We start from the raw sequence: 18,078 nt of genomic DNA, 5'->3' as shown, positions 1-18,078 counted from the left end.
TTGTTTTATATCTTGCATCACTTGAAGCAGCTAAAGGAAAACTTTCCACTACAGATGAATCTTAGTTTAACAGGAAAATCAGTGGGGAGATAAAGGAAAAGGTCGTTTTGAAAGAAAGCATATTTAATTGACAAGTTATCTGTCTATAACTCTGGGACAAGAAATATTATTAACTAACCACTGCTATTTATGATCATGAATCCTTGTTGTTAGCTGCGAAGTCGTGTCCGACCCATTGCGACCCTATGGACAACGTTCCTCCAGGCCTTCCTGTCCTCTACCATCTTCTGGAGTCCATTTAAGCTCACGCCTACTGCTTCAGTGACTCCATCCAGCCACCTCATTCTCTGTCGTCCCCTTCTTCTCTTTCCCTCAATCTTTCCCAGCATTAGGCTCTTCTCCAGTGAGTCCTTCCTTCTCATTAGGTGGCCAAAGTATTTGAGTTTTAGCTTCAGGATCTGGCCTTCTAAAGAGCAGTCAGGGTTGATCAGGACTGACCAGTTTGATCGCCTTGCAGTCCAAGGGACTCGCAGGAGTCTTCTCCAGCACCACAGTTCAAAGGCCTCAATTCTTTGACGCTCAGCCTTTTTTATGGTCCAACTTTCACTGCCATACATTGCAACGGGGAAGACCATGGCCTTGACTATACGCATGAATCCTGGGAACTAGCTAATTACTGCATCAAAGGATTATCCCTGGAAGGCTGCATTGTTCCTCTGAGGGGAAAAGCCTTAGGTATCCCTATGATATATCCAGGATATGAGGTGCCTATGATAGTGACACAAGCAGAAACATCCCAGAGTACAAAATCCTGTTTAGATGGAGAAAGAATTTTATGTTCTCAAAAAAACAATTACAGTATGGTTTTGAATGCTGGGGGGAAATTTACATTTCCAATTAGAAGTTTCCCAATTCCACACAATAAGTAACAACTGTTCAATTGCTCCATTATAAACAGATACCCAGAATGAAACACGAATGGAAGACCTCAAAAATAGCTCACTGGGATAATAACTCGTTACTCACTGCAGACTTGCTTCATTGCGGTTTGTTCAATATGTTACAAGTAGATGGATTCATAGAAGGGATTATAATAAAATAAAGCAAATTGTGTTAAAGTTTAGTGTGTTGAATGAACTTCCCATTTCAAAGCATTTAGGGACCAAAATTCATAAATGAATTTTCTTTTATCCCAATTTGATTTTTTTCATCTCCTCTACTCCAGTATTTCTCAATTAGAAAAATTGTATTTATGCAACTAAATGAGATGGTGCCGTTAATATTATGGTGATAATAGCCATCTGACATTCTGCAGCACTCTACGAGTGCTGGGATTATTGTTTCCAAAATTTGGTAATTCTGAAAGTTGTAGTCCTCACTACAACTAGAGGGATTGAGAGAGGGATGTTTCATTGATCACTTCTGACAAGAAACACACAGTATGCTCAGAGTAGCCGAATTGTCAATAAATGCACAGCTAGCTTAAAAAGCAATTCTTTGAGGCTCCATCTAAATTTTTTTAACAACACTAAGTGAAGTTAATATAGTGGGATTTACTTTTAAGTAGACCCATTTAAAATAGCATGCTGCATCAGGAATAACTAAATAGGTTAATTGTGCCAGTACACTGCTTGTATCTCCCAAGGCAGCAGCAACAAGGCTTGCGAGGGAATCTCCAGATTATAGATCCTGCCTCGCATAGAACATGACAAGCATTTTGGGAGAGTAACATTGGTATTTGGCTTTGACATGCAGGCCAAAATGTTCCAGATTTGATCATCCTTGTCTTTATCGTTAGTAAAGAAAGCTATACGTGATGTGAATACATTTAAAGTGGTAACCTAGCTTACTTAAAGAAAAAGTAACAGTCATGTGTGATGTGCAAGATATGATAACCAGCCTTGCGACTCTGCTAGAAAGAGGTCAACCACTGGGGAACACAATTTATGCTGCTGTACTTTTCAGCCAGCATAAAGATTGAAGGAATACAATCATAAAAAACACTGAATATCTTCTGTCCATATCAGTCTTGAGTTTTGTCAGCAGAAGTTCTTTCTGACTTTTTCATGCTCTACAATCCAGACAGATGTCTGCTTTCAAGAAAAGAGAGGACAACACAATCTCATCCTCTCTTGTCCATTCTCGGTACCCAGAAGTTGCCTCATGAACCAGTCTCAAATCTTCTTTGACCCCCAAAGTGGTTCTATCAAAGGAACTTACTTGGTCAGAATGTTTCCATTTTTAATCCTAAAGGATATTCTACAGGAAGCATACATATGTGAACAACAGTCCCACTCCCATTTATTATCAACATCTCACATTCCAAGATATGGTATCTCTGGACAAGAATGGAATGTTGACATTATTTCTGGTGCAATTCTTGTAAATTACAGTCATGCCTTCCAATTAAGAACAGGGATGGGGAAGGTCTACCAATACAGCTAAATGCTGAAGAATGATGGCCTGGAATCCAGCAACATCTGGAGGGCCACTGCTTCTCTTCCCCTGATTTAGAAAGTGGCATGTTTCCTGTAGTTATGCTATCTCATGCCAAAGGAAAGGAAGTAACTTAATTCTTGTTGAGATAAAAGAAGTCTGCCATCTTCCCTTCCATTTGCTTAATAATTCTTGATCAATTAATAGAGACACATTCAGTGAGCACTTGAAATATGTGCCTGGTATTAATTTAAAGCTATACTTTCTGGAACCATATTCCAGAAAGTTTAGTTGTGGTACAGTATTGCTTTACATGCTTACGTGCTTAACATTTAGTTACCAAAGAAAGGGGAGATCAGGAAATCATTATGTGAAAACAACTTTTACATATCTAAGAAAAAAAGTATATTTGTATGGAGAATTGTTAAAGAATACCAAATACTGACTAAATTAATTTCTGTTTTAGGTGATAAGATGTTTCTTAGTGCAATTTTGCTGCAATTTTCCTAGTGCCAATTTTACTGCAACAAAGTAGCAATATGGTAGCAATATAATGTGTGTGTGTGTGTGTGTGTGTGTGTGTGTGTGTGTGTGTGTGTGTGTGTGTGTGTAAGTTTTTTTGGTCAGACCGGTTTGATCGATGCACCTTTAGGTTTTTGAACTTGCTATATTGCAGTTCTATTATTTCGAGCTTCTTTGCTCTCATCAGCTAGCCATATATTTCTTAGTTCTAGATTGCTTCTCTGCTTCATTACTTTCCATCTATTGCTTCTTGTCCTGCCTTCTGGGGCTTTGCACAATAGGCTGACACCCTCTTCTTTGTGTGATAGCCCTTTAAATATTCGAACACTGCTATCATGTCACCCACAATTCTCCTTTTCATTAAACTAGACATAACCAATTCTTGCAACCATTCTTTATATGTTTTAGCCACCAGTCCCCTAATTGTCTTTGTTGCTTTTCTCTACATTCTTTCCAGAGTCTCAACATCTTTTTTGTATCGTGTTGACCAAAACTGGACGCAATATTCCAAGTGTGGTTTTACCAAGGCTTTATAAAGTGATACTAACACTTCATGTGATCTTGATTCTATCCTTCTGTTAATGCAGCCTAGGACTGCATTGGCTTTTCTGGCAGCTGCAGTACACTGCTGACTCATATTTAAGTGATTGTCCACTAGGACAGAGGTCCCCAACCTTTCCAGGTTGCGGAAACAAACAGGGTTGCTAACGCATGCGGTGACACTAGCGCCAGTGTGACTGTTCACACACTGGCCAGCCATTCCTGCAGCCCAGTGGCCAATAGGCCACAGACTGGTAGTGGGCTGCAGCCCAAAGTTTGGGGACCCCTGCATTAGGACTCCAAGGTTCCATTGAAAAGAATTAATTTAGACGCATACCAGACAAAGAGAAAGTATCTTTTGGAACACCCATTCTTATTCTGAAATTTCTCTTAGGGGCAATTAGTCTTCCGGCACTTACTTTGTGATGAGTGGCCGAGGGACACAGGTGTGAAGATCCTGCCGTTCCAGGCAAAGTCCCTCTCTGGCTCTCCCTCACACACACACAAACACACACACACAGAGTCCACCCACCCCTTTCATTCCCCAGGGAAATCTCAGGTACACAGTTCTTGGATCAGGGTGATGGTGGTGGGAATCATTGGTACAACTTCTGACACTATGGAGGACCTCTTGAGAAACAGCTGGATGATCCCTACCCTGGAAACATTCAGAGAATCTGTCCACATCTGGTGGAGAAAGTTCAGGAAGCCTTTGTGCTCAGCTGTAGTGAGGAAGAAGAGGAAGAAGCAAGGAAGAGAAGAGAAGGACGCACCCTACACTTAGACTTGACATTTTGCATGGAAAAAAATGAGCTTCACTCTGAAGGCCCTCCCGCTAAGGATCTGGTGACTTCATTTCTGATACTTCTTTGAAACTTTGCCTGCGTGCACCAGGGTTCTCCAAACTTGGCAACTTTAAGACTTGAGGAATTCTGGAAATTGAAGTTCACGAGTCTTAAGTCGGGAGAAGGGCGGTATAGAAATTAAATTATTATTATTATTATTATTATTATTATTATTATTATTATTATTATTATTATTATTATTATTATTATTATTATTATTATTAAAATTGCAAACCTTTGGAAACCCCTGGTCTACATCATTTTCATGACAAAAAAACCCCAGTAGTGATGTTTTATATTTTTTTCTTCTATATCTTTTAACTCAGGTGCTTTATACATGTTTGCAGAATGCATTTCTTTGGATTTCTGAGAGGAATGGATATATTTGACACACAACATCACACTTCTTCCCTTTGTATTTATTCCGTTGTTTTTGAACAAGTAGTATCATTTAGTTGCTAAATTCCAATCCCGGGTGTGATCCCACCAAGTCTCTGTTGATGTTAAATTATATTTGCTCTTCTGAATGTAGAGATCAAGCTCATCTTTTCATGATTTCATTCAGTTTTGCATTAGAATGGCAGTCAGAACAGAGAAGCAAGCATTTCCACAATCAGAGAATGAAGCAGCTTTCTATATTCTGCCCTCTTGTGGTCATCTGGATTTTGGCAGCTCAGTTCGGTTGCACTACCATTAATTAGAACAGGGCTTTTCAACCAGTGGTACGGGTACCACCTGTGGTACATTGGCACCTGGGAGGTAGTACGTGACCATCCTAGAAAAGTGGTAGCGGGGGATGGGAATGAGCTGAACCGGTGGTAGCACCGCACAAGCCTAAGCGAGAGACAGTTGGAGCTGCAGGGCTGTCAGGGCTCAGCGGAAGCGTCAGGATCAGTGCCAGGCTCCAGCTGGAGCTCAGCACTGATCCTGGTGCTTCTGAGCCCAGAAGAAGCACCAATCAGCTGGAATGTTGCAGCATCTCCAGGGTCTTGTGATTTACATTCAGATGCTTGGCAACTGATTTATATTTATGATGGTCACAGTGTCCCAGAGTCATGTGAAGTGACCAAAACCTGCTGTAACCACCCAGCAAGGGGGGGGGGAAATAAAAACCAAACACCCACCCCACCCCACCCACACTGCCAATCCTCCACAGAAATGCTCACAACAATGAAAACCTCGGATAGGACGAAGAGCGCTGCCGGGCGGGCAGGCAGTTGTCTTGCTCAGCTGTGGCTTGGGCCCTTTTTTCAGTGTAACTTCAAACAGTCACTAGGTGAAGTGTTGTAAGTCAAGGACTACCCATACATCATCACTTTTTTCCTTTTTTTTTTTTTGGTCATCAAGTTTTTGACGCCTTGCTAGGCGACTGGTGGTACTCAGATGTTGCCATATCCTAAAAGTGGTACAATGGGTGAAAAGGTTGAAAAGCCCTGAATTAGAATATACATAGATAATGAAGGCCATGAAATACACAAGTCATCTGTCTGTGAATACATTGAACTCAGGGCTTCTTTTGTCATAGAACGCCCAGAATGGAGTCCCGGCACCTTTTTTGGATGGAACCTTGTAGGGTACGCAATGCGGATTGTATGATGTGTGTGAGTTGTGGCACCTTTTTTATCATTAAAAAAAAAAGCACTGAACTTACTTGGAAATAAACTCTTTTGCTCAGCAAAATTCATTTCTGAGCAGACATTCAGGGAATTGCTTTGTGTGGCTAGGTCTCTGGCAACCCCCAGCAGTTTTCTTGTGTCCATTTTGGGTTCAAAACCCCATCTGTATTTTTGGTTCACAAGCATATGGATAATATTTGAAACAACTGCAAGAAAAAAAAATTACAGCACTTCTGCCCGGTAACTTCTCATTTCTGAGCCATCAACTTACACTAGAAATTGAAACAACCATGGGCATTTTCCCTTGTTCCTCTTGCTATACAAATGCTTCCTTAAAGAGGGGCATATGGAATGAGTACATAAACATCTCGGACTGGTGAGTTGGAGGAGCATCTGTCTGGAAATACTTTTCTTTTTTTTCCTTTTTTTTTTAAAAAAAAAAGTCCAATTAAGACTATGTATCATTTTTAGGAAACTGACCTCCAATTTATTCGGTCTTTCAAGGCAAGGAAGCTTTTGCCATTTCTCCACTGAGGTTTCCATAAACACACAACATATTCATTTTTGCAGTTTTCAAAGTAACAATTTTCTAGTAAGCTTCAATCAGATGCTAACTATATATATAAAAAAACAGGAAACAACCCTCCCCCATCCAGTTGTCTTCTGACAAAGATGAGCTGATCAAGATGTTTATTCTTGAGTTGAGGGTTACGAGGGCTTTGCCTTTCTCATTATCCAGGATCTTTAATTAGAGTCCCTCTCCCAGCAAACGGTCAAATCTGCTTCCTCTGCGATGAAAACAGCCAATGAAAAGGAGAATTAGCAGAATACTCTGCATTGGCTAAATTTGGAAAAGGCAAATTCTGGGCTATGCTCCATTTTCTTTCAAAGAGTTATTTGGGCTATCCACAATTTTAAAAATGCTGGGATGTTGCAATATCACCTTCATTCAGGACAGAGAAGAACGATTTATTTCCAATTGTGGCATATCTTATTGTTTTTCGGTTCCCGATGTGGTTAAATAAAAGTAGATGCTGCCATCGTTTAGGGGATGAGATGACCAACAGGACAGGCTCCACCTGGCTGCTTCCCATATTCTTTGCCAAAGAAGGAAAAACCTTTGAAATGCAGCACAGTCCATTCTAGACTAAGAGGTTCTGAGCAGGGTTTCTGCCTCTTCCAAAAAACCCGGACTACAACCGCAGGTATACACACACACACACACACACACACACACACACACACACACACAGACACACACAGACAGACACACACACACACACATATATATGTTAAGTGTTTGTTAAGTATTTAGAATACCTTGCTAGGCCCCAAACACGGGGCAAATCTTATTTCCTGTTTCAGCCTAACCCAAGGCCATCATTCTAAATACTTAACAAACACTTAACACATATCTCCCTTGCTTCTCAGCTAACAAAGCGAGAAAGAGCCTGTGGCCTAAGGATTAGAACAATTGTCCAAGGACGTCTCTGTGATCATGTGGCTGGCATGACTAGATGCCAAAGGCGCATGGAACGCTGTTACCTTCCCACCGTAGTGGTCCCTATTTTTCTACTTGCATTTTTATGTGCTTTCGAACTGCTAGGTTGGCAGAAGCTGGGACGAGTAACAGGCGCTCAACTCTGTTACGTGGCACTCGGGATTCGACCCGCCAAACTGCCGACATTCTGATCGACAAGCTCAGCATCCTAACCCACTGAGCCACGGCATCCCTATTCGAGTATTAACATCATCTTAGTTTTTGGGGGACCAGCCCCATTGTTTAGCACAACCGTAAAACATGGGGGGAAAAACAGCAGTAGAGAAACACAGTAACTAACAGAAGAGAATATTTGTAGCTCAGGGTTGAACTGTGGGGTCCTTAGTGCTCTCTGAGCTTTGCAGTTTTCTTGCAGAGATTTCATTAGCAAACTAGGTAGCAACATCAGTGCACAGATGATGCAGAGGTGTATTGATGATGTTATTAGTTTGTTAATGAAACATCTGCAAAAAACCCACCAAGCTCAGAGAGCATGAAGGACTCCAACAAAAGCACAGTGTTAACAATAACACTAGTTAAAATAGTTGATAGCTAACAGCAAGGCAGTTTCTGTATGTACTAGATTTTTTTGTATAGAACACCTGATCCTAAAAGGGACACCGGCATGTAACTCCCTGGAGTCTCAGAGTGTTGAAGTTGCAGTTTCTGGAGGATAGCAGATTGGGGAAAGGAGTTATTTCACCCTCAACACAACTGGAGAGAATTGAGTTAAGAAAGAGAAAAAAAAATTTAAGTGAAAGGGTTGCTTTGCCAGCACTGAATAGAGATTAGTTTTGCCTGGTCTCTTAAAATATGCCAATCTATGCATTATTTGCTTGGTAAATTTAACACACATGGGGAGTATAGGAAAAACAACATCAAAAATAGCTATTTCCCCATCACCCCACCCACCTTTATGCAGGACCAATGAGTCAGTCTCATGAAGCTACTGGTCAGTCTGCCATAAAAGTCCAATGAGTCATGCCACCAAAAAAATAAAAATAAAACAGTTGGCGCTCATATGGTTTTCATATGTGCTGTTTGAACTTTTTCTAGTTTTAGATCAGACATCTTCAGCTGTTGCTCAGAATAACAGTTTTGGTCTGTTTTTGTTTTTTTTCTTTTAAAAAACGTAAAACATAAGCTGTTCCATTTCCACAAGAAGAGGTTAATCATAGCAGATGTCAGATTCAGGTAAATATCCATCATTTAAACTTGTGTCAGTCTCACCTCCTGTTCAGAAAAAAAAATGCTGAGAACTGGATTAAGGGAGAGCAGTTTTGAACCTTCTTCACCAAATAATGGTCTGGCTGGCCAGAGGTTATGCTAACTATGATCCAGTATATACCTAGTGGGCACTAGACTAGAGAAATCTCTGGGAAAGTTGTTTCCACATCTGCATCACAGCCTCTGAACTTTAAAGCAACGGTTCTATGTTTCTGTTCTTAGTTAAGCTTAGAGGCACACTTTGTTCTTCTGTTGAAAGAAAAAGAAAGCAATTGTAACAACAACTAAAATATATCTGAATGCAAGAGTCTTTTTGGCAGAGGTTAATAAGCTTTTTCAGCATGATGGTGCAATACTGATGCAAATTTACACATCCCTCTCACCAACACCCTCCCCCGCTCACAACCACCCTGCCATTGTTTCCATTTTAATAGGGTATAAACCCCATCTCCCCACTTCCCACAAGCCACATAAAAGTGAGGAACATACATGACAAACCTAAGTGGCCAAGCATTTATCCCTCCTGAAAAAAGGGGGAGAGATAGATAGAACTGTGTTAATTTCATGCCTAAATCAAGTCTGGGCTTTAAAGAACCAGGATAGGAAATGTATGGTTTTGAACTTTGATGTTTGAGACGATTCCTGAGAATATCTTGGATAGCCATGAAAACAAATAAATGGATCACTGAACAAATCAACCCAGATGTCTATGGAGATTCTCAGTCAACCAGGTCATGGCTGTCCCAAAGATGCTTTTTCACTTGACCAGCTGCCTGCAAGGAATATAAATCCTTTCATTCCCCACCATCCATTCAGAGCTGAAGAAGCTTCATGGATGAGAAGTGAAAGAAAAACAAGAAAGTTCAGTTGCCTCCTGAAAAAGCACCTCTGGGAAAATCAACCCAGAGTTCCAATTCAAAGCAGAAATGACCAAGCAGAGATTATTATATTTTGGGCAAATCACGTGAAGATCTAGCTGTGAAAGACGGTAGGAAAGAGAAGGGTGACCAAGAAGCAAGATGAATCCTGGAGTATCAGTAGATCCACCCCAATCTGGAAAATTTCCTTAATACTGATGGTGAGGGCACTGCTGGAAAGACAACCCTTAATGTGTGTTTATGTTGTGTGGCATCATTTCAAAATCAGAATGTTTTCAAACTGCCACTTTATGAAACTTCAGTGCAGTCTCTTGCTTCAAAGGAGACTCCCAAAAGCATCACCCATAAGCTATCTGAACGTCACAATGTCCTCAGCTTCCTCAAAACTCAAGTTCTTGCAAGACCTACTTATTACAGCTTTGCATCCCAGCTGGAGTTTCTGAAAAGTCCCTGCTGGAGTGCAAATGCTCAAACTCTGCTTCAGGGATAGGCAGTGGAGTAAAAGGAAGGAGGACCAAGCAGTGAATTTTCTCTGAATCTTCCCACAGCCGATCTTCCTGCTCTTTTCAGCAGATGGAAACAGATGATTTTCTCTTGGGGGGTCCATAGATGGCAGTAAAGAGTTACCGCCAACCCTTCTAAGGTAAATCTCAGCACAATGGGAAAAAGATGATTTATGGTATCTTATTACCATCTATGCCAGGGTTAGGCAACCTTGGCTCTTTTATGACTCATGGACTTCAACTTCCAGAATTCCTGAGCCAGCCATGCTGGCTCAGGAATTCTGGGAGTTGAAGTCCATGAGTCATAAAAGAGCCGAGGTTGTCTACCCCTGATCTAGGCCAATTGGTTGTTCCTAGTCCACTGATGGTGAACCTAAGACTAGTGTGTCAAAGGTGACACACTATGATGTTTTGGGGAACATGCCAGTGTTCACCTACACCAGACAACTATTCTCAAAAGCATACTTTGTTGTCGGATGATTTTCAGAGGTTGCGCAAGAATGGGGTGTACTGTCATGCCACCTCTGAAAGTTGTGAGAGGCCTGTGCTCTCATGCAGGCCCCCACCCCCCCAGAGCCTTTTCAAATCGCATGAGAATGGAACACACTTTTGCGCAGTTTTCATAGGCTGCAGAAGCCGTGGAAGAGCATTCTCCAAAGTTGCTCTGAGAACAAAGGCCTCGTGGAACCTGGAGCAGCCTTGGGTAGGCCGCAGGGCTGTCAGCAGAAAGTGCACACCCTGTGAAGACAAGCAGAACATGGCAGATCCTGGGGAGCGTCAGCTCCAGGGGCAATTGCACTATTCCCCAGGCCTCCTGCTCCTTGGGAATTGGCGTGAAACAGCCTTTTTCAGTAGCAATGGTGGCACTAGGGCTGAAGTCTAGGCCTGGGGCTTTATTTCAGGCCCAGCCTTAGAGCCTCCTCTGGGGAGCCACTGTTCAGGGTGGCCTAGATGAGGGGGGTGGTGGTGAGGGGAAGATAATCGTTTCTCTTTTGTTCAAGGTGTGTGTATGAGACACACGTACAACAGCAGAATCAAGTTAAGCATTTTCCAAATCTTCGACGTGCCAAGCCAAAAAGGGTTGCCATCACTGCCCCAGTCAGAAGACCTGCTTCCGAGTGCATCCAGGTGGAGTGTGCAATGAAATTCTCATTCTTGCAAAGTTGTTGCAGTATGTTTCTCTACTAGCCTCCTTCACGTCCCTCCCATTAGCCAGATCCTTGTTTTGATTCCATTCAATGAGTATCTGTGCTTCAGCACCTCTTCCCACTGCGACCAAGAGCCCCCTTCTCAATATTATCAAAGTATTCACCTTGTTCGAACATGGCCACTGCAGGTGGTAGACGTGGTATGCTTCCCAGGAATCCCATCTATCACAGACACTGTAAAATTGTAACCTTGAACTGATAAAGCCAATAGAAGGGTTGTGGAGGGTCAGGGCCAAGATCTGGCTAGTGTAGCATTCTGTTTCCACAATGTCCAATAAACTGCCCATTATAACAGATTTAAATTGCAACTGAAGGATTTGTATTTAAGTGAAATCTAGGTAGTTGTACTGATTTTTAACTGTAAGATATTTAAGAAGAGGCATGACAGCCACCTCTCATGGGTGGCTAAACTGGTTTTTCTAAACATCGCAGAAGGCTGGACCAGATGGTCCTTATGGTCCCTTTCCATTTCTATGAACCCAAAATGTAAAGTTCCTTCTCATAATCCCTCCCTAGTAATCGTCATTGATACATAGGCTGCCTCAGATTGTAACAGAACTACTGTAGTAGCCATTGATATTCTGAAGCAAGTAGAATCCACCTGTATATTAGAAGCCATAACTACCATCTATGTTTGCAGATGCCATAATTTATTTGTTCTATATCTCTCACTATTTGTTTTTAGCAGTTGATGCCAGATTCTTCTTTTAAGAGAAGGAGAAAAAAATTGTTGTCCCATTCCAATTACTTGACACTTTTGGATGCTTCTTTATGGCTTCATCTGACTACTTACACCTTTAGAGCTGCAGGAGGCTCTTTCAAGAGGCACCGGTCCCATACACAAAAGCCAGAAACATTTTGTGCATTATTTTTCATAAAAACATTTCACAAATGAGTGTGGTCAGGAAGCCTGGAGCATCAGTAGATCCACTCCACTGCAACGTTCATTGATAGAGCCTTGGTGGAGCAGTGGGCTAATGCCTCCTTAAGTAACACCAGCTGCCTGCAATTAGTGCAGGTTCGCATCCCACCAGGCTCAAGGTTGACTCAGCCTTCCATCCTTCCGAGGTAGGTAAAATGAGGACCCAGATTGTTGGGGGCAATAAGCTGACTTTGTAATAATGCCGCTTGGGGTGTGTGTGAAAGCCCTAATAAGCAGGCATATACATAGAATGAAGGCTACTGCTAAGCTTGTAAGCCGCCCTGAGTCTTCAGAGAAGGGCGGGATATAAATGGAATTAAAATAAATAAAAATAAAATAAATTAGGTTACCAATACACCTTTTATTTTCCTGATGGAAAGGTAGTGGTTAAATTGAATCAGTACAAACCTGAACTGGAGATGGAGGCCTATGGAGATTCTCAGTCTTTCAGGTCATGGTTGTCCCAAAGGTGTTTTTTTTCCCCAAAAGGCAGCTGGACTGTCTTGTTTTTGCTTGAAGATGTTCCGCTTCTCATTCAAGAAGCTTCTTCAGTGAACTGAAGAAGCTTCTTGTATGAGAAGCAAAACATCTTCAAGGAAAAACAAAGAAGTCCAGTTGCCTTTTGAAAAAGCATATTTGGGTCTAGATGAAAGCCTTCACACAGGTATTGTGCCACATCAGTTGTAACAAAATGGAAGAGACACACACTTTCTAAACTAAGGAGCCCAGGTTACATGACACATTTACTCACGTTTAACAACTATAATTTATTTTACTCAACTATTTTCTGGATTCAAATGACATACCGAGCCACAAATTAACTCCATCAGCTGGGTTAATACATACCAAGCTAAATGAATTTGGCTAATTAATGTTCATTGCATGGGGCAAAATCAGCCACTTTTACTAACAAGGCAGACAAATAATTTTTCACCTGATAATCAGTATAGAGACAGCCAATTCTGTTATTGTTTATCTGAACTATGGTTTATGGTGAGAATAATGAAATTTCTTTGGTTTGCATGTATCCTGAGCCAAAAAAGTAGTCAACCACATTTTGGCCTGGTGTATTATGTGAATCTGCATGTCCTTAACATCTGGCTCTATGTGTATTTGATCCTATTAGAGTTATTGTCTCTTCAACCTCTGCCTGCAGTTTCTTATGTAGTGAACACAGCGAGGAACTATCCTGTTTTGGTTAGCAGCATTGTTTAATTCAGGGATGTCAAACTCGCTGTGTCACGTGATGTGTCGTGACGTATCGTGACTCTTTTCCCCTTGCCAGAGCTGGGCTGGGCATGGCTTCCATGTGACGGATCCGGCCCGTGGGCTGGCAGTTTGACACCCCTGGCTTAATTACTCAGCTAGTCATTTCATTGGAAACTGCTGATCTGATGGCCTATACAAAGATCAAGGTAATACACCAGCACAGTAAAAGGAAGGCTGTTGAAACAGCTGAAGTCAATGCTGGGAATTAGATACAAGAAGGAAAACAGGTCAGCCAAAGGCCATGGGAAGGAGGACAAGGCTTTTAAGAAACAATAATCTTGGTTCCAGCGGACAGCAAAGAATGCATGAAAAGGATTACCTCATCTCCCACTCCAAACACACATATATTTGCTTTTAGAAAACTAAGATTGTTTATTCTACCAAGCATTCAAGGTGTGCTCCACGGCTCCCTTACCCTAAACCTAAATGTGTCCACCCACAGGGAACAAGGGACACAACATTTAGAAAGCTGCTGGACATCCTTGACTTTGGTGATAATTCTGGGGATTAGAGGAACAGAAAGAAAGTTTTGTTTAATCAGATCAAATGCTTATTTGGTTGCACATCCTGTTTCTCACAGTGGTCAACTAGATGCTTCTGGAAGTTAACAAGCAGGATGGGAATGCAGCTCTACATCCTCCTGCTTCTGTCCTCCAGTGACTGGAATTCAGATAAATACTGGCCATATTCATGGTCAGCTTAATCATGATTTATTACTAACTAGATTTCAGCTTTTAAAGGAAGCCGATTTCATGCTGCACAGAAAGCAAGAAAGCATAACTGGTGCCCTTTGTATCAATGCAGTTCCTCATAGGACTGGTTGACTTAATTTAGCTTTCCTTTGTTATACAGGAATTTCCATGAAAATAATTGTTGGAGATGGGTACCATTTTCATGCAATAGCTTCAAAAGAAGAACGAGTGGATATGCTTTCATGAAACTTTACCTCAAACATGATGCTTTCACGTAGAGAATTCTAGAACATCTGAACGCAACCTTTGTTTTTAATGTCAATCCCCCTCTTACTGGTTATCTTGTCACATCCTTTTAGAACAGTGCTTCTCAAGCTCAGCAACATTAAACATTAACAGTATTCCCCAGCCAATTCCAATTCTGGGAGTTGAAGATCACACAACCTAAAATTGCTGAGACTGAGAAACACTGTTTTAGAATTATTTTAATCATACTTAAAAACTGAACGTGAAATTGATTTTTGTGTGTTGTGTCATTCACAGTCATCTGAGCAATGCTAAGAGTAAAAAAAATAAAATAAAGTACTGACAGCAGCTTCCAGTGATCCATTATTCACCCAATTCTGTATGGAGGAGATATACCTTACTCTTTTCAACAATCTCCCCATAAATAAATTCTGGCATTTAGTAATTTTAAAAACAACCAATTAGGCTGAAATTGGTAATTCATTTCTCCTAACAGATCTTTTGCAAGATTATAATGGAGTATGATGCAAAAAAAACCCCAAGATAAAAGTTTCACATAATTTTTCAGTTATTGTTATACTACACTTTTACTCAGGACTTCCAGATTAATAAGAGACAGACCTTGTTTGTTTGGTAAACTACATACCATGTCACACAGGAAAAAAATCCTTTAGTAGAACTGATTTCTATTAAATAGCTCTTTGATTTCATTACTCTTGCAAATCAAGGCTGCAGAGACAATGTTTAGCCCTAAACATTTATAGTCTGGTTTGCAGAACAGGTCAACTTATCTCCCAAATATAATTACCATTGACTTTGGACCATTTATGACTGACTAAAGCAAGCAAATCTTATTATGGCTAAAAGATTATGATTTTATTAAGGAAATGCAGCAGAAACTATTTTTTTGTGAAATGAATGAATGAAAGTGTGTGTCTCTCTGTGTATAGTAACTTATTTATTCCTGGATTTTTTTTGGAATGCAAAACCTACTAAAATGCTGATCTGCTGGAAAGAAGTTGTGGTTTTCAGAACTTGTTTTTCCCTTCCCAGAATTACATCCAAGGAAAAGAAGGCCCTTGAATCTATTTGGATTTGGCTTGGGATGAATGGGAAGGAGAACAAGTTTGCATTTTGTCAAGGTCTATGTGACTTTCCTGTGATAGAATATATTTTATATTAAATAAATTAAAGAATGGGCTTCCTCACAGCAGATTTTTATCAAGGTAAGCATTTCTTTTCTGAATCCAGACTGTTGCTGAATATTCATAATGGACAAATGGTAATCCTGATTATCATTGCCTGGTTAAATTATTCCACAGTGGAGCAAGATTAATGTCTTCCCCATTAATGTCTCCCCAGTTCACCTGTCTGAATGTGTGCGTCTGTGTCTCACAGTCTAACCCTCCACTACTTATGAAATTCCTGAGGCTCCTAGATCTTTCTACAGAGAACATGTGACCCTCCAACCTTAGCCTCTAATTCCTACCCTTCCCTGCCTTAGTGTATGAATGCTATGCCAAGCACGAGTTAATATCTTAATAATGCCACATTCAATTCTAGCATTCCACATATACCAGCTGAATTCATATGAACAATACGTTGGTGAATTTTTATTGACTGCAACAAAAAAACTGAAACAAAGACTAAGTGTTAAATAAAAGATCCAACCTTTATTTAAAATACAATGCATTTGTACATACGGTATGTCTTGGAGTACTGAAGACAACACTGGGGGATCCCTGGGGGGTATCGTTAATCTTAAAGTGAGACACACACCCTTCCCCAGACTTAGGCAACAAAGTAAATTGTTGTTAAGGGCTTTGTGGCACAGCTGTAACAAAATCAGGAACTTAACTTACATTAAAAATATATTGTAAGGCCAATATAGTTGATACTATTGCGATTCCTCCTACTTTGGCTTGTGAGGCTAGCTTTAAAAGAAAAACCTGTACACATTTATAAAATTTGTGTTTTTCTTTTTACATTAGTTACATAAAACAAAACAAAAAAATCTTATACTTCATAGACCTTTACTTCATATCATCATGAAAAGTTTTTGCATATCATCTTAGGTAAAGAGTGGCTATGCTGGTGAATACTAAAGGTGTTTTTAATACAATATAGTGTTAAAAAATACAGAGGACAAGAAAGAGCACAGAAATGATTATCAAAGGGAAAAACAGATCCATTTTAGAACCACATTTGCCAGTATTTATCAAGGCCACTCAGGCTAGTTTTCACAAAAACCTTCAGGCTCCTGTAACAGACCCAATTATGTCTTAAGAACTCAAGTTGGTGCTTCCAGATGTCTTGGACATCAACTCCCAATACCCAAATCAGAATGCTTGGATTTCTGGTACAGAACATCTGAGGAACAGCAACATGAGAAAGGCTAATGTAGTGTTAAAAAAATACGGGATAAAGGACACAGTCCACCAAGCACCATGATGCGCAGGAGAGCTCAGGCACAAACCCCACTAAAATGTATGGGGAAGAAGGGAAGGAAGAGGGAGAGAAAAAGAGAGAGGGGGGAAAGAAAGAAAGAAAGAAAGAAAGAAAGAAAGAAAGAAAGAAAGAAAGAAAGAAAGAAAGAAAGAAAGAGAAAGAAAGAAGAAAGAAAACCTTCCTGAATTGCACTCCAAAAATTCTGCCTTAAAACATAGGAAGGAAGAACACATAATGTCAATTTTACAATATATATATAAAACCTCATAAAACATGCATTAAACATGATAAATACACTTCATATAGATTAGGCCCTGGTATCTAAATAGTTAAATGGCTTTAGAGTTTTAATTTTGTTTTAAAAACGATTTGGTTAGCTTACATTTGTCAGAAATTAACCTGATCAGCCCCTCATTTTGCTGAGAGAGGGGAAAGAGGCACAAACTTAGGTATGGCATGAGCTGTGTTTTGGTTTTGCGTAGCAGATTAACGGAAGCGCTATTTAGCGCAGGTAAAAAATTATCTGCTAATGCAAGTTTCCATATTAAAAAAGAAAAGATACACTTCAAGCTTAATTTGATTAAGCAGCGTATTTCCAAGAACAGCTTTTGAGTTAAATATTAATATCACCATTTAGTTTATGTCAGTAGAACAGGCAGTCTCATCCAACTCACACCCAGCCGCTGGTCAGCTTGTAGAACATCTCTTCATCTAAGCTTTCGTTCTGATCTTTTGCACGTGTTGACAGGAAAATGTAGCCACCGATAAACTCATGCACCACTTTGCAATCCACTTCGGTGCAGATGAAAGATACTCGGACATCATCTGCAAATTCTACAGTCACCTAGAAGTGCAAGAAATCCAGCAAATGTTTTATAAAGCTTCATACTTTCGCTAAGCTCAGATTGAGATAAGAATAAATGTACAATAAATATAAACTCAAAGCAAATTTTGTGGCTGTTATTCCATTCTGTTCTTGCCTAACTTGAGGAAGCAGAGTAGGGTTGGTGTGTGGAACTATCAACATCTGCCAAGACATTTGAACTATGAAATTACAGTTAATATTAATTCACGTCCATTGTATATAAATCAGATCAGGGCCCTGAACGATGAATGAAAGTGGGTGCTAACAAAGCTTGCTCAGTTTGAATGCCTTGGCAAATTGGGGTGTGAGGGTGCTGCTGTA

The 18,078-nt window shown here is 40.4% G+C and overlaps 1 protein-coding gene and 1 long non-coding RNA gene across 6 annotated transcripts in view; one reads left to right on the top strand and one right to left on the bottom strand.

The window, feature by feature from the left end:
* LOC308678978 overlaps positions 1–18,078 on the top strand; it is a 33,122-nt gene that overhangs the window by 4,712 nt on the left and 10,332 nt on the right. The gene's annotated exons all lie outside the window — the stretch shown is intronic.
* FERMT2 (FERM domain containing kindlin 2) overlaps positions 16,111–18,078 on the bottom strand; it is a 75,284-nt gene continuing 73,316 nt past the window's right edge. For all 4 annotated transcript variants that reach the window (XM_081346177.1, XM_081346176.1, XM_081346175.1 and 1 more), the window contains one exon: positions 16,111–17,736. In XM_081346177.1, the coding sequence (XP_081202303.1) occupies positions 17,563–17,736 (174 nt within the window). In that variant the 3' untranslated portion in view covers positions 16,111–17,562. The remainder of the gene's footprint in view (positions 17,737–18,078) is intronic.

The sequence above is a fragment of the Vipera berus genome, assembly GCF_964194415.1.
Source record: "Vipera berus genome assembly, chromosome: 1".
Lineage (NCBI taxonomy): Eukaryota > Metazoa > Chordata > Lepidosauria > Squamata > Viperidae > Vipera > Vipera berus.
This window is presented reverse-complemented; position numbering and strand designations above follow the sequence as displayed.